At 53.9% G+C, this 26592-nt stretch overlaps 2 protein-coding genes across 2 annotated transcripts in view; one reads left to right on the top strand and one right to left on the bottom strand.

The window, feature by feature from the left end:
• Positions 1-11506: 11506 nt before the first annotated feature.
• haus4 (HAUS augmin-like complex, subunit 4) lies at positions 11507-26574 on the bottom strand. Its single transcript, XM_068025877.1, has 9 exons — positions 26291-26574; positions 24035-24174; positions 23599-23730; positions 21762-21905; positions 21477-21573; positions 19549-19694; positions 17163-17293; positions 16403-16471; positions 11507-11890 (listed from the first exon to the last, which is right to left on the bottom strand). Exons 1-9 carry the CDS (start codon positions 26382-26384, stop codon positions 11701-11703), a joined length of 1143 nt encoding a protein of 380 aa, XP_067881978.1. The 5' UTR covers positions 26385-26574; the 3' UTR covers positions 11507-11700.
• The window catches only part of LOC137360422 (myosin light chain kinase, smooth muscle-like), a 21703-nt gene continuing 21570 nt past the window's right edge, over positions 26460-26592 (top strand). The window contains exon 1 of the mRNA XM_068025876.1: positions 26460-26584. Within this exon, the coding sequence (XP_067881977.1) occupies positions 26460-26584 (125 nt within the window). The remainder of the gene's footprint in view (positions 26585-26592) is intronic.

The raw sequence follows: 26592 nt of genomic DNA, 5'->3' as shown, positions 1-26592 counted from the left end.
GGGCAGAGGAAACACTACAAGAATGTCCTTAAAGCCTCCCTGAAAAAAGATGTGACATCTCCACCGATTCGTGGGAATCTCTTGCCAGAGACTGCCCGAAATGGAGAAGAAGGATCCGCAATGGTGCCAGCCAGTTCGAACGACGTTGACATGCCCAGGTAGCGAGCGAGAGCAAACAGCGGAAGGAGCGTTCGGAAATTCGAGCATCCCATCCACTCACCTCACCAAACACCACCTGCCCTACCTGTGGCCGAGTGTGCAGATCCAGAACTGGACTATTCAGTCACCTAAAGACCCACAACCCTGGAGTGGAAGAAAGTCGTCCTTGTTCCCGAGGGACTGCCTGAGAAAGACGGTAACGCAGTCCATTACTATTAAGGGCTATTGAAGAGTGAACTGCAAAAGGAGGCCATTGCGTATATCTCATCTGATAAACTCCCATCCAGTCTAATCTGGCCCTTCCTCTGTAGGTCACATCACTTCAAGTGCATATCCAAATGTTTTTTTTAATGTGTTTAGGGTTTCTGCCTCTTTCAGGCTGTGAGTTACAGACCCCCACCACCCTCTGGGTGAAAAAATGTTCTCAACTCCTTCTACCAATTCTTTAAAACTGTGCCCCTGGTTACTGACCTCTCCACGAACGGAAATACATCCTTCCTATCCATTCTAGCCAGGCCCCTCAATTAAATTTCTCCTCAGCCTCCTTTTACAGTCAGGGTGGCTTCCACTTTTCACCTCTCAGCAGACCGTAGACAGTGTTAGTAACAAAAAATTATTCTAGTCTCAATGTTTTAGAGGTCAAATAAACAGGCAAATGAAAGGTTTGCTCGTAGGATTAAAAGAAAGATGAATTATTAAACAATACCTGAAAAAAATATTCACAACCTCACCCACTTATGCATGCACACATGCACACATACACACACACAAGAAGAGATAAGGATCAGAGGATAGCGTGCATTTAAGTCCGATTGCTGTAAAAAGAGGTCACTTTGAAGTCTTCTCGGTTTTCCAGGGGGGAATCTTTTAAACGATGGTGCAGGTCTGGTGTTCCAGTTCTTGGTACACTAAAGTATTGCAGACTCCTCTGGTTAAGCTTCAGTCAAAGTTGGTGGTGACAAATCCTGTTACGATTTCCTAGATGGGGGATTTCACGGCCACCTCGCAGTGTTGCTGCCCTGTGGTTTAAGGATATTCTAGGCAGTGTGGTCTCGGGTGGGTTGGATCTCTCAGCATCTGAGCTGGCAGGCTTTTGGTGTCTGTCTTTCAGAAAGCTCTTATTTCAAAGAAAAAAAACTTGTTACGACTGAGGCGGGAGGAATGCACTGTTAATTCAGTCCCACTTCTCCACAGGTCACAGCATATCAATACATTTTTCCCATTTACCAAAACAGCCAGTTAGATAGTCTATTTGTCCCCAGAATAAAGCACACCAACCAGGCGGCTTTAATCAACAACAAAAAATAACTATTTATTATAAAACCAAGTCTTACCCAATAATAAAGTGATATACAAAGTGAGATATTACAGCTCCATATTTCCCTAGCCCTCATGCACACACACATACATCCAAAAACCGGTTAACCAGAAAAAAAAAACATGATTTTGCTTTACAGCCATTTCATAGGAATGAAAGGAATAATAAAATAACCTAGTCTGTCATGATCTGGGAGGACGCTTTTCGTAATGGCGAGGTGTCCCAAAGTCAAATAGTCGGATGCCACTCAAAAGTCTCTCCAGGTGAGGTTGATGAACAGTGATGGGTAGGCGTTCAATGAAACTCAACTGCAGCAGGCTTCACATGGGTCTACCATCAGGGATGCAGCAACAGGTCTGCTTAGGTCTGACAGCAGCAGTATATCAGTAGAAGGTTTCTTCAAATTTCAGGATTTCCTAAAACACAGGAGGAAACAGGAACCACACTTGATGCAGGGATTCTTCCGAGTCAGGAGGCAATAGGAATCTGCCACATTTGAAATACAGGGTTTCTGCTCAAGAGATGCTGAATTCCTTTACAAAGAGGTAAAACTTTTTCTGGGTCTTCTGCTGACCTCCAGGCAGGTCAAAAATTAAAATGTCAAATGTCTGCTTTTTGTCCAAGCTCTTAAAGTTCCAAACTGAAAGCAAACCCTTCCTGAAACAGGTCACACGCCCAGTCATAAAGTCTCTCTTGTCACTCAAGGAGTAGCTCTGAGGTCAAAGCCCCTTTTGCTGGTTTCCCTGAAATTACCTGCTTTCCTGTCCTTTTTACAAGTTCAGCTCCTGTTTGAACTTCCTTTCAAGACATCCATCGAATTCAGCATTTTTGCCAGTGTCTCAATGTCCACTGAAAATCCTTTTTTAAGCTTTCAAAAACATAGAATCTTAAGTTTTAATTTAAAAAAACAAAAATTCTTGTAACAACCTTATCAGGCTTGGTTTCAATCGGGCAGCGTTCGATGCTCTCTGCTGGTGTGTTGATACGTCTTTGAACATGTGGCCATTGCTAGACAGTGGGGTTTGAATGTGTCTTATCTCGATAAAGTGGTGTTATGCCCCACCTGTTATCTTGGCTTTGAATCTCTCGTCTCTCTGTCTGCGAAGGTCTTTGTCAACCCAATTCTTGAAGACAGGTGCCATGTAGCATTGAATGGGCTGTTTAGCATTTTAATGAGCCTTCCCCAGGACTAGTCCAGATGTGATGATGGGTTTCGTCTCCAACCGTCCCTATGCATATTTGCAGTATAGGAAGCAGTCACCTGACAGCTCACTTCATCCTGTCTGCAATAAAAGTGTGTCCATTCTTTTGGCGTTTAGTTCCTCAGTTCATAATTACTCCAGTTCATAAATGTTCCCTTGCACGAGTCTGACACCCCTGTGTTCCAAAGAAAACAATCCCAACCTATCCAATCTTTCTTCAAGGCTAAAATTCTCCATTCCCGGCAACATCTCCTCTAAATCTGTAAACCTGTAAATCTCCTCTAAACCCTCTCCAGTATGATCACATCCTTCCTGTAATGTGCTGACAAGATCTGACAAGTACACAATACTCTAGCTGCAGTCTAACCAGTGTTTTATACAGTTCCAGCATAACCTCCCTGCTCTTATATTCTATGCCTTTTCTAATAAAGGCAAGTATCCCATATGCCTTCTTGACATTATCTACCTGTCCAGCCACCTTCAGGGATCTGTGGACATGCACACCAAGGTCCCTCTGTTCCTCTACACTGCTCAGTATCTGACTATTTATTGCATTCCCTTGCCATGCTAGCCTTCCCCAAATGCATTACCTTACACTTCTCCAGATTGAACTCCAATTGCCACTGTTCTGCCCACCTGACCAGTCCATCGATATCTTCCTGCAATCATCATCAACCACTCACCTCAGGATTCCCAGCCTCTGACCTGCTCTTGTAGCCAGTGTTTATGGGGCTGGTCCAGTTCAGTTTCTGGTCAATGGTGACCCTCCAGGATGTTGATAGTGGGGGATTCAGAGCAAGGATCTAAGACAGAGCTAAGCGATCCCACAACCAACAGGTCAGATCTAAGCTCTGCAGACCTGCGACATCCAGCCGTGAACGAGAACAATTAACAACTAACTGGAGGAGGAGGCTCCACAAATATCCCCATCCTCAATGAAGGGGGAGCCCAGCACATCAGTGCAAAAGATAAGGCTGAAGCATTTCAACAATCTTCAGCCAGAAGTGCCGAGTTGATGATCCATCTCAGCCTCCTCCGAAAGTAACCAGCATCACAGATGCCAGACTTCAGCCAATTAGATTCACTCCGCGTGGGGGCAGCACAGTGGCGCAGTGGTTAGCACCACAGCCTCACAGCTCCAGTGACCTGGGTTTGGTTCTGGGTACTACCTGTGCAGAGTTTGCAAGTTCTCCCTGTGACCGCGTGGGTTTCCGCCGGGTGCTCCGGTTTCCTCCCACAGCCAAAGACTTGCAAGTTGATAGGTAAATTGGCCATTGTAAATTGCCCCTAGTGTAGGTAGGTGGTAGAAGAATTGAGGGAAGGTGGGGATGTGGTAGGGAATATGGGATTAATGTAGGATTAGTATAAATGGGTGGTTGATGGTTGGCACAGACTCAGACTGCCGAAGAGCCTGTTTCAGTGCTGTATCTCTCTATGACTCTGTATCAAGAAACGACTGAAGGCACTGGATACTGCAAAGGGTTGGGGCCGACCATGACTCATGGCCCTCCTGCCTTGGGCGCTATGGCGTTGGAAGGATGAATGAGAATGGGCAGAGACTGCTTGAGTTGTGTACCTATCATAACCTCTGCATCACCAACTCGTTCTTTCACACTAAACCCTGTCACCAGGTTTCATGGAGGCACCCAAGATCACGTCATTGGCACCAGCTAGACCTCATTGTCACAAGGCGAGCCGCCTTAAACAGTGTTCAAATCACACGCAGCTTCCACCGTGCGGACTGCGACACCGACCACTCCCTGGTGTGCAGCAAGGTTAGACTCAGACCAAAGAAGTTGCATCATTCCAAGCAGAAGGGCCACCCGCGCATCAACACGAGCAGAATTTCTCACCCACAGCTGTTACAAAAATTTCTAAATTCACTTGTAACAGCCCTTCAAAACACTCCCACAGGGGATGCTGAGACCAAGTGGGCCCACATCAGAGACGCCATCTATGAGTCAGCTTTGACCACCTACGGCAAAAGTGCGAAGAGAAATGCAGACTGGTTTCAATCTCATAATGAAGAGCTGGAACCTGTCATAGCCGCTAAGCGCATTGCACTTTTGAACTACAAGAAAGCCCCCAGCGAGTTAACATCCGTAGCACTTAAAGCAGCCAGAAGTACTGCACAAAGAACAGCCAGGCGTTGCGCAAACGACTACTGGCAACACCTATGCAGTCATATTCAGCTGGCCTCAGACACCGGAAACATCAGAGGAATGTATGATGGCATGAAGAGAGCTCTTGGGCCAACCATCAAGAAGATCACCCCCCTCAAATCTAAATCAGGGGACATAATCACTGACCAACGCAAACAGATGGACCGCTGGGTTGAGCACTACCTAGAACTGTACTCCAGGGAGAATGCTGTCACTGAGACTGCCCTCAATGCAGCCCAGCCTCTACCAGTCATGGATGAGCTGGACATACAGCCAACCAAATCGGAACTCAGTGATGCCATTGATTCCCTAGCCAGCGGAAAAGCCCCTGGGAAGGACAGCATTACCCCTGAAATAATCAAGAGTGCCAAGCCTGCTATACTCTCAGCACTACATGAACTGCTATGCCTGTGCTGGGACGAGGGAGCAGTACCCCAGGACATGCGCGATGCCAACATCATCACCCTCTATAAAAACAAAGGTGACCGCGGTGACTGCAACAACTACCGTGGAATCTCCCTGCTCAGCATAGTGGGGAAAGTCTTTGCTCGAGTCGCTCTGAACAGGCTCCAGAAGCTGGCCGAGCGCGTCTACCCTGAGGCACAGTGTGGCTTTCGTGCAGAGAGATCGACCATTGACATGCTGTTCTCCCTTCGTCAGATACAGGAGAAATGCCGCGAACAACAGATGCCCCTCTACATTGCTTTCATTGATCTCACCAAAGCCTTTGACCTCGTCAGCAGACGTGGTCTCTTCAGACTACTAGAAAAGATCGGATGTCCACCAAAGCTACTAAGTATCATCACCTCATTCCATGACAATATGAAAGGCACAATTCAACATGGTGGCTCCTCATCAGAGCCCTTTCCTATCCTGAGTGGTGTGAAACAGGGCTGTGTTCTCGCACCCACACTTTTTGGGATTTTCTTCTCCCTGCTGCTTTCACATGCGTTCAAATCCTCTGAAGAAGGAATTTTCCTCCACACAAGATCAGGGGGCAGGTTGTTCAACCTTGCCCGTCTAAGAGCGAAGTCCAAAGTACGGAAAGTCCTCATCAGAGAACTCCTCTTTGCTGACGATGCTGCTTTAACATCTCGCGCTGAAGAATGCCTGCAGAGTCTCATCGACAGGTTTGCGTCTGCCTGCAATGAATTTGGCCTAACCATCAGCCTCAAGAAAACGAACATCATGGGGCAGGATGTCAGAAATGCTCCATCCATCAATATTGGCGACCACGCTCTGGAAGTGGTTCAAGAGTTCACCTACCTAGGCTCAACTATCACCAGTAACCTGTCTCTAGATGCAGAAATCAACAAGCGCATGGGTAAGGCTTCCACTGCTATGTCCAGACTGGCCAAGAGAGTGTGGGAAAATGGCGCACTGACACGGAACACAAAAGTCCGAGTGTATCAGGCCTGTGTCCTCAGTACCTTGCTCTACGGCAGCGAGGCCTGGACAACGTATGCCAGCCAAGAGCGACGTCTCAATTCATTCCATCTTCGCTGCCTTCGGAGAATACTTGGCATCAGGTGGCAGGACTATATCTCCAACACAGAAGTCCTTGAAGCGGCCAACACCCCCAGCTTATACACACTACTGAGTCAGCGGCGCTTGAGATGGCTTGGCCATGTGAGCCGCATGGAAGATGGCAGGATCCCCAAAGACACATTGTACAGCGAGCTCGCCACTGGTATCAGACCCACCGGCCGTCCATGTCTCCGTTATAAAGACGTCTGCAAACGCGACATGAAATCGTGTGACATTGATCACAAGTCGTGGGAGTCAGTTGCCAGCATTCGCCAGAGCTGGCGGGCAGCCATAAAGACAGGTCTAAATTGTGGCGAGTCGAAGAGACTTAGTAGTTGGCAGGAAAAAAGACAGAGGCGCAAGGGGAGAGCCAACTGTGCAACAGCCCCAACAAACAAATTTCTCTGCAGCACCTGTGGAAGAGCCTGTCACTCCAGAATTGGCCTTTATAGCCACTCCAGGCGCTGCTTCACAAACCACTGACCACCTCCAGGCGCATATCCATTGTCTCTCGAGATAAGGAGGCCCAAGAGATGGGTCCTGACAATATTCCGGCAATAGTACTGAAGACCTGTGCTCCAGAACTTGCTGCGCCCCTAGCCAAGCTGTTCCAGTACAGCTACAACACTGGTATCTACTTGGCAATGTGGAAAATTGCCCAGGTATGTCCTGTACACAAAAAGCAGGACAAATCCAACCCGGCCAATTACCGCCCCATCAGTCTACTCTCAATCATCAGTAAAGTGATGGAAGGTGTCATCAACAGTGCCATCAAGCAGCACTTGCTTAGCAATAACCTGCTCAGTGATGCTCAGTTTGGGTTCTGCCAGGGCCACTCAGCTCCTGACCTCATTACAGCCTTGGTTCAAACATGGACAAAAGAGCTGAACTCAAGAGGTGAGGTGAGAGTGACTGCCCTTGACATCAAGGCAGCATTTGACCGAGTATGGCATCAAGGAGCCCGAGCAAAACTGAGGTCAATGGGAATCAGGGGGAAAACTCTCCACTGGCTGGAGTCATACCTAGCACAAAGGAAGATGGTTGTGGTTGTTGGAGGTCAATCATCTGAGCTCCAGGACATCACTGCAGGAGTTCCTCAGGGTAGTGTCCTAGGCCCAACCATCTTCAGCTGCTTCATCAATGACCTTCCTTCAATCATAAGGTCAGAAGTGGGGATGTTCGCTGATGATTGCACAATGTTCAGCACCATTCGTGACTCCTCAAAGCAGTCCGTGTAGAAATGCAGCAAGACCTGGACAATATCCAGGCTTGGGCTGATAAGTGGCAAGTAACATTCGCACCACACAAGTGTCAGGCAATGACCATCTCCCCTTGACATTCAGTGTAATTACGATCGCTGTATCCCCCACTATCAACATCCTCGGGGCTACCATTGATCAGAAACTGAATTGGAGAAGCCGTATAAATACCATAGCTGCAAGAACAGGTCAGAGGCTGGGAATCCTGTGGCGAGTAACTCACCTCCTGACTCCCCAAAGTCTGTCCACCATCTACAAGGCACAAGTCAGGAGTGTGATGGAATACTCTCCACTTGCCTGGATGGGTGCAGCTCCAACAACACTCAAGAAGCTCGACACCATCCAGGACAAAGCAGCCCGCTTGATTGGCACCCCATCTACAAACATTCACTCCCTCCACCACCGACGCACAGTGGCAGCAGTGTGTACCATCTACAAGATGCACTGCAGCAACTCGCCAAGGCTCCTTAGACAGCACCTTCCAAACCCACGACCTCTACCAACAAGAAGGACAAGGGCACCAGATGCATGGGAACATCACCACCTGCAAGTTCCTCTCCAAATCACACACCATCCTGACTTGGAACTATATCACCGTTCCTTCACTGTCACTGGGTCAAAATCCTGGAACTCCCTTCCTAACAGCACTGTGGGTGTACCTACCCCACATGGACTGCAGCGGTTCAAGAAGGCAGCTCACCACCACCTTCTCAAGGGTAATTGGGCATGGACAATAAATGCTGGCCTGGTCAGTGATGCCCACACCCTAAAGAAACGAATAATACACTAAAAAAAAATCAAAATCAGCATTTCGTGGTAATCTCAAGCTCCAGTGCAAACTGCTCAGATTTCACATCAGTGCTTGCCCTGGGCCGTTGTTTGGAGCTGTGAAACTTTTGGGATTGCCCCTTCGCTCGGCTGCTGACAAGGGAGTGGTCAGTGCAGCAACCAGTGGTGTGGTAGGAGAGCGTATGGGCAACGCTGGCCAGGTCACTCCTTCAGCTGATGACTAGCTCCAGCTGGCGTAGCCCAGGGTCAGTCAGCACTGACCTGTGTGTACTCACTGCAGAATGGAGGTCATTGTTCTTATTTTCCAGCTTCCAAGTCGGATAATTCCTCACGCTGTTTTTACTGAAGTGCAGCACTCCCTCGGTACTGACCCTCCGACAGTGCAGCACCCCCTCGGTACTGACCCTCCGACAGTGCAGCACCCCCTCAGTACTGACCCTCCGACAGTGCGGCACTCCCTCAGTACTGACCCTCCGACAGTGCGGCACTCCCTCAGTACTGACCCTCCAACAGTGCGGCACTCCCTCAGTACTGACCCTCCGACAGTGCAACACTCCCTCAGTACTGACCCTCCGACAGTGCAGCACCCCCTCAGTACTGACCCTCCGACAGTGCGGCACTCCCTCGGTACTGACCCTCCGACAGTGCGGCACTCCCTCGGTACTGACCCTCCGACAGTGCGGCACTCCCTCAGTACTGACCCTCCGACAGTGCGGCACTCCCTCAGTACTGACCCTCCGACAGTGCAACACCCCCTCAGTACTGACCCTCCGACAGTGCGGCACTCCCTCGGTACTGACCCTCCGACAGTGCGGCACTCCCTCGGTACTGACCCTCCGACAGTGCGGCACTCCCTCAGTACTGACCCTCCGACAGTGCGGCACTCCCTCAGTACTGACCCTCCGACAGTGCAACACTCCCTCAGTACTGACCCTCCGACAGTGCAGCACCCCCTCAGTACTGACCCTCCGACAGTGCAACACTCCCTCAGTACTGACCCTCCGACAGTGCAGCACTCCCTCAGTACAGACCCTCCGACAGTGCGGCACTCCCGCAGTACTGACCGTCCGACAGTGCGGCACTCTCTCAGTACAGACCCTCCGACAGTGCGGCACTCCCTCAGTACTGACCCTCCGACAGTGCAGCACTCCCTCAGTACAGACCCTCCGACAGTGCGGCACTCCCTCAGTACTGACCCTCCGACAGTGCGGCACTCCCTCAGTACTGACCCTCCGACAGTGCAGCACTCCCTCAGTACAGACCCTCCGACAGTGCGGCACTCCCGCAGTACTGACCGTCCGACAGTGCAGCACTCCCTCAGTACTGACCCTCCGACAGTGCAGCACTCCCTCAGTACTGACCCTCCGACAGTGCAACACTCCCTCAGTACTGACCCTCCGACAGTGTGGCGCTCCCTCAGTACTGACCCTCCGACAGTGCGGCACTCCCTCAGTACTGACCCTCCGACAGTGCGGCACCCCCTCGGTACTGACCCTCCGACAGTGCGGCACTCCCTCGGTACTGACCCTCCGACAGTGCGGCACTCCCTCAGTACTGACCCTCCGACAGTGCAGCACCCCCTCAGTACTGACCCTCCGACAGTGCAACACTCCCTCAGTACTGACCCTCCGACAGTGCAGCACCCCCGCAGTACTGACCGTCCGACAGTGCAACACTCCCTCAGTACTGACCCTCCGACAGTGCAGCACTCCCTCAGTACTGACCCTCCGACAGTGCAACACTCCCTCAGTACTGACCCTCCGACAGTGCGGCACTCCCTCAGTACAGACCCTCCGACAGTGTGGCACTCCCTCAGTACAGACCCTCCGACAGTGCGGAACTCCCTCAGTACTGACCCTCCGACAGTGCGGCACTCTCTCAGTACTGACCCTCCGACAGTGCGGCACTCTCTCAGTACTGACCCTCCGACAGTGCGGCACTCTCTCAGTACTGACCCTCCGACAGTGCGGCACTCCCTCAGTACTGACCCTCCGACAGTGCGGCACTCCCTCAGTACTGACCCTCTGACAGTGCGGCACTCCCTCAGTACTGACCCTCCGACAGTGCGGCACTCCCTCAGTACTGACCCTCCGACAGTGCGGCACTCCCTCAGTACTGACCCTCCGACAGTGCGGCACTCCCTCAGTACTGACCCTCCGACAGTGCGGCACTCCCTCAGTACTGACCCTCTGACAGTGCGGCACTCCCTCAGTACAGACCCTCCGACAGTGCGGAACTCCCTCAGTACTGACCCTCCGACAGTGCGGCACTCCCTCAGTACTGACCCTCCGACAGTGCGGAACTCCCTCAGTACTGACCCTCTGACAGTGCGGCACTCCCTCAGTACAGACCCTCCGACAGTGCGGAACTCCCTCAGTACTGACCCTCTGACAGTGCGGCACTCCCTCAGTACAGACCCTCCGACAGTGTGGCACTCCCTCAGTACAGACCCTCCGACAGTGCGGAACTCCCTCAGTACTGACCCTCCGACAGTGCGGCACTCTCTCAGTACTGACCCTCCGACAGTGCGGCACTCCCTCAGTACAGACCCTCCGACAGTGCGGAACTCCCTCAGTACTGACCCTCCGACAGTGCGACACTCCCTCAGTACTGACCCTCCGACAGCAAGGCACTCCCTCAGTACTGACCCTCCCAGTAAGACAGAGAGTGTGTGTGAGTGAAGAGGATGGAATTTTCTGCACTATTTGACTGATGAGAATTAACAGAATCTATGACAATTCATGCTGATTGTCTGATTTTATTTAATGGGATAGACCAGAACAATCAGTGACAGCTCCCTGTCGATATCTCTCCCTTCTCCCCATTCCCTCTCTCCCCCCTGCCCTATTCCTCCCTCTCTCCCCCATTCCCTCTCTCCCCCCTGCCCTATTGCTCCCCCTCTCCCCTATTCCCACCTTTCTCCCCCATTCCCACCTCTCCCCATATTCTCCCTTCCCCCATCTCCCCATATTCTCACCTCTCTCTCCATTCCCCCTCCCCCATTCCCCCTCCCTCTCTCCCCTATTCCTCCATCCCTCCCCTCCCCCATTCCCCTCCCTCCTGCATTCCCCCCTCCCCCTCTCAACCCCATTCCCTCCCTCCCCACCTATCCTGTGGGGCCTACGGAAAAGCTCTTGTCCGCTTTCTGAATTCCATTTCCGTTGATGGTCTGGTGTCTGAACGGGCCCTGAAAGGCAGGGTGTTGGAGCGACGTGTTTGTTTGTGTCAGTGGCTGCCCCCAGTTTCAGAAAGCCATGCCTCCACTGCACAGATCCTGTGTCGCCTCAGTTGGAGCCCTCGGACTTGCTGAACTCAGCAAGTGCCCACCTCTTGTTCTCGAGCACCTCCCTCAGCCGACCGTACTCTGCCACCAGCTCCTCGAACTCAGTGCCCAGCATCTGGTACAAGCTCAGGGTCCCGCGAAGAGCACAATCACTCTGTTGCTGAGCCTCGAGCTCCTCCAGCAGCAGAGTCCTGAGATCAGCAGAAGAGAAAACCCCCAGTCAAACACAAGGCACTGAGCACAGGAAAGGCCCAGCCTTCAGTCAAGGCTGACACTGAGTCAGCTTAATCCCACTGGGATTGTGTACAGTGAGAGTGAACAGGAAAGGGTTTGGGTCCATTGGGATTGTGTCCAGTGGGAGTGAACGGGAAAGGGTTTGGGTCCATTGGGATTGTGTACAGTGGGAGTGAACGGGAAAGGGTTTGAGACCATTGGGATTCTGGACCGTGTGAGTGAACGGGAAAGGGTTTGGGTCCATTGGGATTGTGTACAGTGGGAGTGAACGGGAAAGGGTTTGGGTCCATTGGGATTGTGTACAGTGGGAGTGAACGGGAAAGGGTTTGGGTCCATTGGGATTGTGTACAGTGGGAGTGAACGAGAAGGGGTTTGGGTCCATTGGGATTGTGTACAGTGGGAGTGAACGAGAAGGGGTTTGGGTCCATTGGGATTGTGTACAGTGGGAGTGAACGGGAAAGGGATTGGGACCATTGGGATTGTGGACAGTGTGAGTGAAGGGGAAGGGGTTTGGGTCAACGGGGATTGTGTACGGTGGGTGTGAACGGGAAGGGGTTTGGGACCATTGGGATTGCGTACAGTGGGAGTGAACGGGAAAGGGTTCGGGTCCATTGGGATTGTGTCCAGTGGGAGTGAACGGGAAAGGGTTTGGGTCCACGGGGATTGTGTACAGTGAGAGTGAACGGGAAGAGGTTTGGGACCATTCGGATTGCGTACAGTGGGAGTGAATGGGAAGGGGTTTGGGTCCATTGAGATTGTGTACAGTGGGAGGGAACGGGAAGGGGTTTGGGTCCACGGGGATTGTGTACAGTGAGAGTGAACGGGAAGAGGTTTGGGACCATTCGGATTGCGTACAGTGGGAGTGAATGGGAAGGGGTTTGGGTCCATTGAGATTGTGTACAGTGGGGGTGAACGGGAAAGGGTTTGGGTCCATTGGGATTGTGTACAGTGGGAGTGAACGGGAAAGGGTTTGAGACCATTGGGATTGTGGACCGTGTGAGTGAACGGGAAAGGGTTTGGGTCCATTGGGATTGTGTCCAGTGGGAGTGAACGGGAAAGGGTTTGGGTCCATTGGGATTGTGTACAGTGGGAGTGAATGGGAAAGGGTTTGGGTCCATTGGGATTGTGTCCAGTGGGAGTGAACGGGAAAGGGTTTGGGTCCATTGGGATTGTGTACAGTGGGAGTGAACGGGAAGGGGTTTGGGTCCATTGGGATTGTGTACAGTGGGAGTGAACGGGAAAGGGTTCGGGTCCATTGGGATTGTGTCCAGTGGGAGTGAACGGGAAAGGGTTTGGGTCCACGGGGATTGTGTACGGTGGGTGTGAACGGGAAGGGGTTTGGGACCATTGGGATTGCGTACAGTGGGAGTGAACGGGAAAGGGTTCGGGTCCATTGGGATTGTGTCCAGTGGGAGTGAACGGGAAAGGGTTTGGGTCCACGGGGATTGTGTACAGTGAGAGTGAACGGGAAGAGGTTTGGGACCATTCGGATTGCGTACAGTGGGAGTGAATGGGAAGGGGTTTGGGTCCATTGAGATTGTGTACAGTGGGAGGGAACGGGAAGGGGTTTGGGTCCACGGGGATTGTGTACAGTGAGAGTGAACGGGAAGAGGTTTGGGACCATTCGGATTGCGTACAGTGGGAGGGAACAAGAAGGGGTTTGGGTCCATTGGGATTGTGTCCAGTGGGAGTGAACGGGAAAGGGTTTGGGTCCATTGGGATTGTGTACAGTGGCAGTAAACGGGAACGTGTTTGGGTCCATTGGAATTGTGTACAGTGGGAGTGAACAGGAAAGGGTTTGGTTCCATTGGGATTGTGTACAGTGAGAGTGAACGGGAAAGGGTTTGGGTCCATTGGGATTGTGTCCAGTGGGAGTGAACAGGAAAGGGTTTGGGTCCATTGGGATTGTGTACAGTGAGAGTGAGCGGGAAGCGGTTAGAGTGCATTGGGATTGTGTCCAGTGGGAGTGAACGGGAAAGGGTTTGGGTCCATTGGGATTGTGTACAGTGGGAGTGAACGGGAAAGGGTTTGGGTCCACGGGGATTGTGTACAGTGAGAGTGAACGGGAAGAGGTTTGGGACCATTCGGATTGCGTACAGTGGGAGTGAATGGGAAGGGGTTTGGGTCCATTGAGATTGTGTACAGTGGGAGGGAACGGGAAGGGGTTTGGGTCCACGGGGATTGTGTACAGTGAGAGTGAACGGGAAGAGGTTTGGGACCATTTGGATTGCGTACAGTGGGAGGGAACAAGAAGGGGTTTGGGTCCATTGGGATTGTGTCCAGTGGGAGTGAACAGGAAAGGGTTTGGGTCCATTGGGATTGTGTACAGTGAGAGTGAGCGGGAAGCGGTTAGAGTGCATTGGGATTGTGTCCAGTGGGAGTGAACGGGAAAGGGTTTGGGTCCATTGGGATTGTGTACAGTGGGAGTGAACGGTAAGGGGTTTGGGTCCATTGGGATTGTGTACAGTGGGAGTGAACGGGAAGGGGTTTGGGTCCATTGGGATTGTGTACAGTGGGAGTGAACGTGAAGGGGTTTGGGTCCATTGGGATTGTGTACAGTGGGAGTGAACGGGAAGGGGTTTGGGTCCATTGGGATTGTGTACAGTGGGACAGAACGGGAAGGGGTTTGGGTCCATTGGAATTGTGCACAGTGGGAGTGAACAGGAAAGGGTTTGGGTCCATTGGGATTGTGTACAGTGAGAGTGAACGGGAAGGGGTTTGGGTCCATTGGGATTGTGTACAGTGAGAGTGAACGGGAAGGGGTTTGGGTCCATTGGGATTGTGTCCAGTGGGAGTGAACGGGAAAGGGTTTGGGTCCATTGGGATTGTGTACAGTGGGAGGGAACGGGAAGGGGTTTGGGTCAATTCGGATTGTGTACAGTGGGAGAGAACGGGAAGGGGTTTGGGTCCATTGGGATTGTGTACAGTGGGAGTGAACGGGAAAGGGTTTGGGTCCATTGGGATTTTGTGCAGTGGGAGTGAACGGGAAAGGGTTTGGGACCATTGGGATTGTGGACAGTGTGAGTGAAGGGGAAGGGGTTTGGGTCTACAGGGAGCATGTACATTGGGAGTGAAGGGGAAGGGGTTTGGGTACATTGGGATTAGGTACAGTGGGGGTGAACAGGAAGGGGTTTGGGTCCATTGGGATTGTGTACAGTGGGAGTGAACGGGAAGGGGTTCGGGTCCATTGGGATCGTGTACAGTGGGAGTGAACTGGAAGGGGTTTGGGTCCTTTGGGATTGTGTACAGTGGGAGTGAACGGGAGGGGTTTGGGTCCATTGGGATTGTGTCTAGTGGGAGTGAACGGGAAGGGGTTTGGGTCCATTGGGATTATGTACAGTGGGAGTGAACGGGAAGGGGTTTGGGTCAATTGGGATTGTGTACAGTGGGAGTGAACGGGAGGGGTTTGGGTCCATTGGGATTGTGTACAGTGGGAGTGAACGGGAAAGGGTTTGGGTCCATTGGGATTGTGGACAGTGGGAGGGAACGGGAAAGGGTTTGGGTCCATTGGGATTGTGTACAGTGGGAGTGAACGGGAAAGGCTTCAGGTCCATTGGGATCGTGTACAGTGGGAGTGAACGGGAAAGGGTTCGGGTCCATTGGGATCGTGTACAGTGGGAGTGAACTGGAAGGGGTTTGGGTCCTTTGGGATTGTGTACAGTGGGAGTGAACGGGAGGGGTTTGGGTCCATTGGGATTGTGTCTAGTGGGAGTGAACGGGAAGGGGTTTGGGTCCATTGGGATTATGTACAGTGGGAGTGAACGGGAAGGGGTTTGGGTCAATTGGGATTGTGTACAGTGGGAGTGAACGGGAGGGGTTTGGGTCCATTGGGATTGTGTACAGTGGGAGTGAACGGGAAAGGGTTTGGGTCCATTGGGATTGTGGACAGTGGGAGGGAACGGGAAAGGGTTTGGGTCCATTGGGATTGTGTACAGTGGGAGTGAACGGGAAAGGCTTCAGGTCCATTGGGATCGTGTACAGTGGGAGTGAACAGGAAAGGGTTTGGGACCATTGGGATTGTGGACAGTGTGGGGGAAGGGGTTTGGGTCCACGGGGAGCATGTACATTGGGAGTGAACGGGAAGGGGTTTGGGTCCATTGGGATTGTGTACAGTGGGAGTGAACGGGAAGGGTTCGGGTCCATTGGGATCGTGTATAGTGGGAGTGAACAGGAAGGGGTTTGGGTCCTTTGGGATTGTGTACAGTGGGAGTGAACGGGAAGGGGTTTGGGTCCATTGGGATTGTGTACAGTGGGAGTGAACGGGAAGGGGTTTTGGTCCATTGGGATTGTGTACAGTGGGAGTGAACGGCAGGGGTTTGGGTCCATTGGGATTGTGTACAGTGGGAGTGAACGGGAGGGGTTTTGGTCCATTGGGATTGTGTACAGAGGGAGTGAACGGGAAGGGGTTTGAGTCCATTGGGATTATGTACAGTGGGTGCGAATGGGAAGCTCCCGATTGCAGTCTGTACCTGATACAGTTATGTGCTGCCACCGTGTCCTGGTTGAATAGCTGGTGTCGGAGCTCAAGTCTCATGAGGCTGCAGAAGAAATTGACACTGGTCAAGAAACAGACAAATAGGCAAGGGTGCCGATTGCACAGCGGTTCACCTGGACAGAGGATGTGCACAGAGAATGAGTCTTCTCTCCAATCTCTCACCCATCTGAAATCTCGCTCTCTCTATCCTTCTCACTCAGCTTTGTTACCTCCGTCCCAGAGGTATAAAGACCCATCACTCCACCTCAGCCCAACCCAGGACACTCAGAGACTAAGCGACACCCTCCCCCACCCAATCTCCCATCCGTCCCTAATCCACCCCCCCAAACCTCCCCTCACTGATACCCATTCTCTCCTTCCCCTCTCTCACCAATCCACCCATCTCACTCCCCCACTCCCTCACTTATCACCCCCCCATCTCCCACACCTCCCCAATCTCCCCTCCCTCGCTAACACCCCCTCCCACGCGAATCCCCCACTCTTCCTCCCCCTCCCTCACTAATCCCATCTCCCACCCTTCTGCAACCTCACCTCCCTCTCTCCCTCCCCCACCCCAATCTTCCCTCCCTCTCTCCCTCCCGCACTCCAATCTCACCTCTCTCTCTGATCTGCCCCTCTGTCCCTCTCCTCCCAATCCCCCCTCTCTCCCTCCCTCGCCCTCCACCTCTCTCCCCAATCTCTCCTGTCTGTTGAGGGATGTCGGGTTCAGTCCCTGGGATGCGATGACCCCTCACCCGAGCTTGGTGAACATGGCTTTGCTCTTCAGCTTCAGATAGTCCTGCAGCTCCTGATCGATTTCCGGTTGCTGGTCCAGCCTGTGTCGCTCAATCAACTGTCTCAGCATCTCAAAACAGCGATACAGTACCTGGGCAAAGAGAGGAGGAGAGCAAGGGACAGTTAGATAGTGGGAGTGAGACAGAGAGAGAGAGGGAGAGAGACAGAGACACAGAGAGAGAGAGAGAGGTGGAGAAGTTTTGGGAGTTAATTCCAGATCTTAGGCCCAGGGAGCTGAAGACACGGCCGCCAATGGTGGAGTGATGGGAATCGGGGGATGGGTAAGAGGCCGGGATTGGAGTAGCTCAGAGATCTCGGAGGGTTGTAGGGACTGGAGGAGGTTACAGAGATAGAGAGGATTGTAGGGGCTGGTGAAGGTTACAGAGATAGGGAGGGTTGAAGGGGCTGGAGGAGGTTACAGAGATAGGGAGGATTGTAGGGGCTGGAGGAGGTTACAGAGATAGGGAGGGTTGGAGGAGGTTACAGAGATAGGGAGGGTTGAAGGGGCTGGAGGAGGTTACAGAGATAGGGAGGATTGTAGGGGCTGGAGGAGGTTACAGAGATAGGGAGGATTGTAGGGGCTGGAGGAGGTTACAGAGATAGGGAGGATTGGAGGGGGTTACAGAGATAGGGAGGACTGTAGGGGCTGGAGGAGGTTACAGAGATAGGGAGGATTGTGGGGGATGGTGAAGGTTACAGAGATAGGGAGGGTTGAAGGGGCTGGTGAAGGTTACAGAGATAGGGAGGGTTGTAGCGGCTGGTGAAGGTTACAGAGATAGGGAGGATTGGAGGGGGTTACAGAGATAGGGAGGATTGTGGGGGATGGTGAAGGTTACAGAGATAGGGAGGGTTGTAGTGGCTGGTGAAGGTTACAGAGATAGGGAGGGTTGAAGGGGCTGGAGGAGGTTACAGAGATAGGGAGGGTTGAAGGGGCTGGTGAAGGTTACAGAGATAGGGAGGGTTGAAGGGGCTGGAGGAGGTTACAGAGATAGGGAGGGTTGAAGGGGCTGGTGAAGGTTACAGAGATAGGGAGGGTTGTAGCGGCTGGTGAAGGTTACAGAGATAGGGAGGGTTGTAGGGGCTGGAGGAGGTTACAGAGATAGGGAGGGTTGTAGGGGCTGGTGAAGGTTACAGAGATAGGGAGGGTTGAAGGGGCTGGAGGAGGTTACAGAGATAGGGAGGGTTGAAGGGGCTGGAGAAGTTTACAGAGATAGGGAGGGTTGAAGGGGCTGGAGAAGTTTACAGAGGTAGGGAGGATTGTAGGGGCTGGTGAAGGTTACAGAGATAGGGAGGGTTGTAGGGGCTGGTGAAGGTTACAGAGATAGAGGGTTGTCGGGGCTGGAGGAGGTTACAGAGATAGAGAGGGTTGTCGGGGCTGGAGGAGGTTACAGAGATAGAGAGGGTTGTCGGGGCTGGAGGAGGTTACATACGCACTCCCAGCCTAGCTGACCCCTGCTTGGCCGGAACCGCTCATCGGACACAGGCCCCGAAACCCTCCTCAGGAGCCGGTGCCGCACAGCCCGAGCCACCTCTCGGAAATGCCCTTTGTGCCATTCGAATCGGCGCGGAGGGGTTTCCTGAACGGGCTGCTCCTGCAGACTCTCCACTTCCTTGCCCTTGTCAGCCGGCCGGACATGCCCTGGCGGCGAGGGGAAACCCTGATGGAGGTCTCTCTACGCAGGAGTCCTCCCCCTTTACATCAGGGACCTGGAATGGAGGGTGTTACACAGGACAGTCCCGTGCGATAGACCTTTAAGTAGGTTCACAGACTCCCAGGCCGCCTGTACTTTATGCGGCCTGGATGAGTCCGTGTTTCATGAATATCTGGAGTGTACGAGGTTGCAGCCCCTCTTTGAGTATTTGAAGGGGCTGCTCCTCAAGTTCTGGCTGCACTTCAGCCCCAGTTCAGCTCCTGATATCTGGGATCTCCTCGTCTGTCTGCTCCTGGGCCTGGCTAAGGTGGCAATTCACAGGTCCAGGCAGCGGGCCGTCAGGGGTGGGGGGGTCCGTCCTCCCCGATTGTCTGCCCCTCTTCCGCGGTTACGTTCGCGCCCGGGTGTTCCGGGATAGGGAGCATGCAGTGTCCGCCGGTACGCTTGAGGCCTTCCGCGACCGGTGGAGACCACAGGGACTGGAGTGCATCGTCGACGCCGAGAATGGCATTTTAATTTGAGTTTTTTGTTTTATTTATTCGATTTTAATAAAGTTATTTTAAAAATGTATATAAAGGGGCCTGGGGTATAAAGGCCACCATCAAAAAAAAAATGCAGTTAAATATTAGGAAATTGGGTGTTGCGGAGGGGCGGGTGGTGGTGCTGGGGTTTACTGGCAGGGTAGGAAGCTCACCGTGAGGTAGGTGAAGGTCTGGTTGGTGATTGCGATCTGATTCTCTCGGTTCTTGTCCTGTTCTTTCTGCTGCCTCTGCTTGTCTGCCTCGAACATTTCTGTCATTGCCCCACATTTTGCCATCTTCAGGACCTCGCTGTTATTCTCTGAGAGAGCGGGAATGTCAGGATTAGATTCCTCGGGAAACCGGGATGCGCGCGGGAGACCCTAAACACCGACCCCAAACTCACAGCGACACCCCAAAACACAGCACCCTGACCCTCCTTGAGCACCCTCACACTCCCATTCTCTGGCATGACTGAAGGCACTGGATACGACAAAAGCTATGGGGCCCTGACAATATTCCAGCAATAGTACTGAAGACCTGTGCTCCAGAACTTGCTGCGCCCCTAGCCAAGCTGTTCCAGTACAGCTACAACACTGGCATCTACCCTGCAATGAGGAAAATTGCCCAGGTATGTCCTGCACACAAAAAGCAGGACAAGACCAACCCGGCCAATTACCGTCCCATCAGCCTACTCTCAATCATCAGTAAAGTGATGGAAGGTGTCATCAACAGAGCCATCAAGCAGCACTTGCTTAGCAATAACCTGCTCAGTGATGCTCAGTTTGGGTTCCGCCAGGGCCACTCAGCTCCTGACCTCATTACAGCCTTGGTTCAAACATGGACAAAAGAGCTGAACTCCAGAGGTGAGGTGAGAGTGACTGCCCTTGATATCAAGGCAGCATTTGACCGAGTATGGCATCAAGGAGCCCGAGCAAAACTGAGGTCAATGGGAATCGGGGAAAACTCTCCGCTGGTTGGAGTCATACCCGACGCAAAGGAAGATGTTTGTGGTTGTTGGATGTCAATCATAGCTCCAGGACATCACTGCAGGAGTTCCTCAGGGTAGTGTCCTAGGCCCAACCATCTTCAGCTGCTTTATCAATGACCTTCCTTCAATCATAAGGTCAGAAGTGGGGATGTTTGCTGATGATGGGACAATGTTCAGCACCATTCGCGACTCCTCAGATACTGAAGCAGTCCGTGTAGAAAGGCAGCAAGACCTGGACAATATCCAGGCTTGGGCTGATAAGTGGCAAGTAACATTCGTACCACACAAGTGCCAGGCAATGACCATCTCCAACAAGAGATAAACTAACCATCTCCCCTTGACATTCAATGGCATTACCATCGCTGAATCCCCCACTATCAACATTCTAGGGGTTACCATTGACCACAAACTGAACTGCAGTAGCCATATAAATACCATGGCTACAAGAGCAGGTCAGAGGCTAGGAATCCTGAGGCGAGTAACTCACCTCCTGACTCCCCAAAGTCTGTCCACCATCTACAAGGCACAAGTCAGGAGTGTGATGGAATACTCTCCACTTGCCTGGATGGGTGCAGCTCCAACAAGACTCAAGAAGCTCGACACCATCCAGGACAAAGCAGCCCACTTGATTGGCACCCCATCCACAAACATTCACTCCCTCCACCACCGACGCACAGTGGCAGCAGTGTGTACCATCTACAAGATGCACTGCAGCAACTCACCAAGGCTCCTTAGACAGCACCTTCCAAACCCGCGACCTCTTCCATCTAGAAGGACAAGGGCAGCAAATACATGGGAACATCACCACCTGCAAGTTCCCCTCCAAGTCACACACTATCCTGACTTGGAACTATATCGCCGTTCCTTCACTGTCACTGGGTCAAAATCCTGGAACTCCCTTCCTAACAGCACTGTGGGTGTACCTATCTCACACGGACTGCAGCGGTTCAAGAAGGCAGCTCACCACCACCTTCTCAAGGGCAATTAGGGATAGGCAACAAATGCTGGCTTGGCCAGTGACGCCCACATTCCATGAATAAATTTTTAAAAAACACACACTCTCACTTTCTCTCATACAATCACGTTTTCTCTCTCTTCCTCTTCCACACTCACCGTATTCTGGCCGATAGTAACACAGAACTGTGAAACACCTCTCTCTCAGCCTCTTCTCCACCTCGGGTACGAGTCTTTGCCTCATGGCCTGGATGTCCTGCAGCATTGGAATCGGAAGAAAGATTAAGGCAGAAGCAGGAGATTTTGAGTTGGGAGAGGTGGGGGGCGGGGGTGAGGGGGCTGCAGTGCCTGGGCTATACGTGTGTATTTCTGATTCCTTGTCCCCGGGGCAAGAGGCAGACTCCAGACAGAGACCCTCCGTGAATCGCTTGCTCCTTCACTTACCAGAGCCTCAGGCAGCAGGTCCTGTAGGTGCTGCCTCTCCAAGCCGAGCAGCGGTGGGCCAGCATCTGCCCTCTCTGACTCCCGGGCATCGAGCTGTCTGCAGCACCGTGCCAGCACCTGGCACTGTTCCAGTGTTTCGAAGAACTAGTTCGGGAGAGAGATAGGAGGACAAGTACACACGTCTGTAACCATCCGCTCACCTTAAACTCTGCTGACCCCGTGTCCTAACTCACACCGAGTCCTGTTCACCCGTCACCTCCTCTGCTCGCTGATCGACACTGGCTCCCGGTCCAGCAACACCTCGATTTTAAAATTCTCATCCTTGTTTTCAAATCATTCCATGGACTCGTCACCCCCTCCCTATCTCTGTAACCTCCTCCAGTCCCCACAACCCTCCCTATTTCTGTAACCTCCTCCAGCCCCCACAACCCTCCCTCTCTCTGTAACCTCCTCCAGCCCCCACAACCCTCCCTCTCTCTGTAACCTCCTCCAGCCCCCACAACCCTCCCTATCTCTGTAACCTCCTCCAGCCCCTACACCCCTCCCTATCTCTGTAACCTCCTCCAGCCCCCACAACCCTCCCTATCTCTGTAACCTCCTCCAGCCCCCACAACCCTCCCTATCTCTGTAACCTCCTCCAGCCCCCACAACCCTCCCTATCTCTGTAACCTCCTCCAGCCCTCACAACCCTCCCTATCTCTGTAACCTCCGCCAGTCCCTACAACCCTCCCTATCTCTGTAACCTCCTCCAGCCCCTACAACCCTCCCTATCTCTGTAACCTCTTCCAGCCCCTACAACCCTCCCTATCTCTGTAGCCTCCTCCAGCCCCTACAACCCTCCCTATCTCTGTAACCTCCTCCAGCCCCTACAACCCTCCCTATCTCTGTAACCTCCTCCAGCCCCTACAACCCTCCCTATCTCTGTAACCTCCTCCAGCCCCTACAACCCTGTCTATCTCTGTAATCTCCTCCAGCCCCTACAACCCTCCCTATCTCTGTAACCTCCTCCAGCCCCGACAACCCTCCCTATCTCTGTAACCTCCTCCAGCCCCTACAACCCTCCCTATCTCTGTAACCTCCTCCAGCCCCTACAACCCTCCCTATCTCTGTAGCCTCCTCCAGCCCCTACAACCCTCCCTATCTCTGTAGCCTCCTCCAGCCCCTACAACCCTCCCTATCTCTGTAACCTCCTCCAGCCCCTACAACCCTCCCTATCTCTGTAACCTCCTCCAGCCCCTACAACCCTGTCTATCTCTGTAATCTCCTCCAGCCCCTACAACCCTCCCTATCTCTGTCACCTCCTCAGCCCCTACAACCCTCCCTATCTCTGTCACCTCCTCCAGCCCCTACAACCCTCCGAGATCTCTGTGCTCCTCCAATTCCGGCCCCTTGCCCATCCCCCGATTCCCATCGTTCCACCATTGGCGGCCGTGCCTTCAGCTGCCTGGGCCGTAAACTCTGGACTTCCCGCCCTAAACCTCTCCACCTCTCTCTCTCCTCCTTAAAACCGACCTCCTTGACCGAGCTTTTGGTCGCCTATCCCTAATATCTCCATATGTGACTGGGGGTCAGATTTTGCCTGATTCACTCTCCTGGGAAGTGACTTGGAAATGTTTCTCTGTAAATATAAGTTGTATCCCATAACCCATTTCCTCTCTCTGTCCCTCTCTCCACATTTCCTTCTTTCTCTTCTATGTCTCAACCTCTCTCCATCCACCTTCCCTCCCTCCCTCCCGTGCCAATATCTCCCCACTCTCCCTCAACCTGCCTCCCTCGTTCTTCCTACCTGCCTTCCCCTACCCCACGTCCCAAGCCCTCCCCCCACTCCATGCCTCACCTGTCGATCCCCGGGCCTCACTGGGTTCTCCCATCGGTTGATGTGATACTCTGTCACCATTTCATTGAGGATCCGCTGCAGTGCCTCGGCGCGCAGCCACTCCTGTTTCTGTTTCCTCAACTCCCTCCTTGCCTGAGTGACAAACAGAGAGAGTCAGTCGTCCTGCCTCGTCCTCAAGCCCAGACAGGGGGAGTGCCAGCGAGCTATTCGACTCTGGGAGTTGAAGGGGGGGTTGGGTTGCAGCCCAACTCCGCACCCGGTCTCATCTGACACTCCCCCTACAGGATAGTCATCGACCCTTCAGTTACCCCGTACCATCCCTGACCCAGGGGGTCAACGAGACCAGTTAACCTAGCACGGGCTGGGGGTAGAGCCTGTCCCGTTCCTGAGTCTGCATGTGGGGCTCAGGACCACAATGCTACGCGTGATGTGTTACCTTCTCTAGGTCCCTCTTGACCGTGAGGCTCAGGCCAGTCCTGTCCAAGTGGTCAGTCAGGAGCATCAGCAACTTTGTGAATTTGGGATTCTGTGCGAGGTCCTTGGCCCCCAGGTTGAAGTCCGGCAGACGCTGATTCACTGGATACAAATTCAAAAAAAATGTTAACTTTGTCACTCCTGCCAAGCTGCTTTCGAAAGCGAGACTCCCTCTTGGATCAGGCAGAGGTTAATTATCAGATTGTCAGGTCACTCAGAGAGCAATCAGTGGGGCTGGGGTCAGTCAGAGAGCAATCGGCGGGGCTGGGGTCAGTCAGAGAGCAATCGGCGGGGCTGGGGTCAGTCAGAGAGCAATCGGCGGGGCTGGGGTCAGTCAGAGAGCAATCGGTGGGGCTGGGGTCAGCCAGAGAGCAATCGGCGGGGCTGGGGTCAGTCAGAGAGCAATCGGCGGGGCTGGAGTCAGTCAGAGAGCAATCGGTGGGGCTGGGGTCAGTCAGAGAGCAATCGGCGGGGCTGGGGTCACTCAGAGAGCAATCAGCGGGGCTGGGGTCAGTCAGAGAGCAATCGGCGGGGCTGGTTTCAGTCAGAGAGCAATCGGCGGAGCTGGAGTCAGTCAGAGAGCAATCGGCGGGGCTGGTTTCAGTCAGAGAGCAATCGGCGGAGCAGGAGTCAGTCAGAGAGCAATCGGCGGGGCTGGTTTCAGTCAGAGAGCAATCGGCGGAGCTGGTTTCAGTCAGAGAGCAATCGGCGGAGCAGGAGTCAGTCAGAGAGCAATCGGCGGGGCTGGTTTCAGTCAGAGAGCAATCGGCGGAGCTGAGTCAGTCAGAGAGCAATCGGCGGGGCTGGGGTCAGTCAGAGAGCAATCGGCGGGGCTGGTTTCAGTCAGAGAGCAATCGGCGGGGCTGGGGTCAGTCAGAGAGCAATCGGCGGGGCTGGTTTCAGTCAGAGAGCAATCGGCGGAGCTGGAGTCAGTCAGAGAGCAATCGGCGGGGCTGGTTTCAGTCAGAGAGCAATCGGCGGGGCTGGTTTCAGTCAGAGAGCAATCGGCGGGGCTGGTTTCAGTCAGAGAGCAATCGGCGGGGCTGGAGTCAGTAAGAGAGCAATCGGCAAGGATGGGGGCTAGGGGCAGTCAGAGAGCAATCGGCGGAGCTAGGGGCTGGGGTTAGTCAGGGAGCAATCGGCGGGGCGGGGGGTCAGTCAGCGAGCAATCGGCGGGGCTGGGGGTCAGTCAGAGAGCAATCGGCGGGGCTGGGGTCAGTCAGAGAGCAATCGGCGGAGCTGGGGGCTGGGGTTAGTCAGGGAGCAATCGGCGGAGCTGGGGGCTGGGGGTCAGTCAGAGAGCAATCGGCGGAGCTGGGGGCTGGGGTTAGTCAGGGAGCAATCGGCGGAGCTGGGGGCTGGGGGTCAGTCAGAGAGCAATCGGCGGAGCTGGGGGCTGGGGTTAGTCAGGGAGCAATCGGCGGAGCTGGGGGCCAGTCAGAGAGCAATCGGCGGGGCCGGGGGTCAGTCAGAGAGCAATCAGCGGGGCTGGGGGTCAGAGAGCAATCAGCGGGGCTGGGGGTCAGTCAGAGAGCAATCGGCGGGGCTGGGGGTCAGTCAGAGAGCAATCGGCGGGGCTGGGGGTCAGAGAGCAATCAGCGGGGCTGGGGGTCAGTCAGAGAGCAATCGGCGGGGCTGGGGGTCAGTCAGAGAGCAATCAGCGGGGCTGGGGGTCAGAGAGCAATCAGCGGGTCTGGGGGTCAGAGAGCAATCAGCGGGGCTGGGGGTCAGTCAGAGAGCAATCGGCGGGGCTGGGGGTCAGTCAGAGAGCAATCAGCGGGGCTGGGGGTCAGAGAGCAATCAGCGGGTCTGGGGGTCAGAGAGCAATCAGCGGGGCTGGGGGTCAGTCAGAGAGCAATCAGCGGGGCCGGGGATCAGTTGGAGAGCAATTGGCACCAGCCCATTGGTTGCCCGTTCAGCCCCTTCCTGGCCACGCCCCTTCACCCTTTCCTCAGCCCCGCCCCTCTCTGGCCACGCCCCTTCACCCTTTCCTCAGCCCTGCCCCTCTCTGGCCACGCCCCTTCACCCTTTCCTCAGCCCCGCCCCTCTCTGGCCACGCCCCTTCACCCTTTCCTCAGCCCCGCCCCTTCACCCTTTCCTCAGCCCCGCCCCTCTCTGGCCACGCCCCTTCACCCTTTCCTCAGCCCCGCCCCTCTCTGGCCACGCCCCTTCGCACTTTCCTCAGCCCCGCCCCTCTCCCCGGCCCCTCTCTCGGTACCGGCCCGGCTGAGCTGCTCGATGGCGGCTCCTCCTCCCGCCGCCTCGGAGTGCGGTCCTCGGGCTCTCAGTGTGAGCGGTCCCGGCAACTCCATCCTGCAGACACGGCGCTTTTCTCCAAACGTCCGCTTTCAATCCGCGCGCCGAGCTAACTGGGAAAGCCCGCCCACATGGGAGGACTCACTGGGAGGACCAGAGGGGGGAGGGGGGCGGTGAGAGGCCGCTGCATTGTGGGCCAGTCGGGAAAGACTCGGAGGACTCGCTGGGAGGATCAGAGGAAAGGGGGAGGGGGGCGGTGAGAGG

Source organism: Heterodontus francisci, unplaced genomic scaffold (assembly GCF_036365525.1).
Source record: "Heterodontus francisci isolate sHetFra1 unplaced genomic scaffold, sHetFra1.hap1 HAP1_SCAFFOLD_1359, whole genome shotgun sequence".
NCBI lineage: Eukaryota > Metazoa > Chordata > Chondrichthyes > Heterodontiformes > Heterodontidae > Heterodontus > Heterodontus francisci.
The sequence above is the reverse complement of the archived record's forward strand: the minus strand, read 5'-3'. Positions and strand labels throughout refer to the sequence as shown.

Bases quoted from the DNA above. Each gene is read 5' to 3' on its own strand.
- haus4 (XM_068025877.1), bottom strand. From the start codon at position 26,384: ATGGAGTTGCCGGGACCGCTCACACTGAGAGCCCGAGGACCGCACTCC. The intron at 21,574-21,761 runs GTAAGTGAAGGA...CCAATGCTGCAG, and splicing joins ACCTGCTGCCTGAGGCTCTG to GACATCCAGGCCATGAGGCA. The intron at 19,695-21,476 runs GTGAGTGTGGAA...CCGCTCTCTCAG, and splicing joins TTACTATCGGCCAGAATACG to AGAATAACAGCGAGGTCCTG.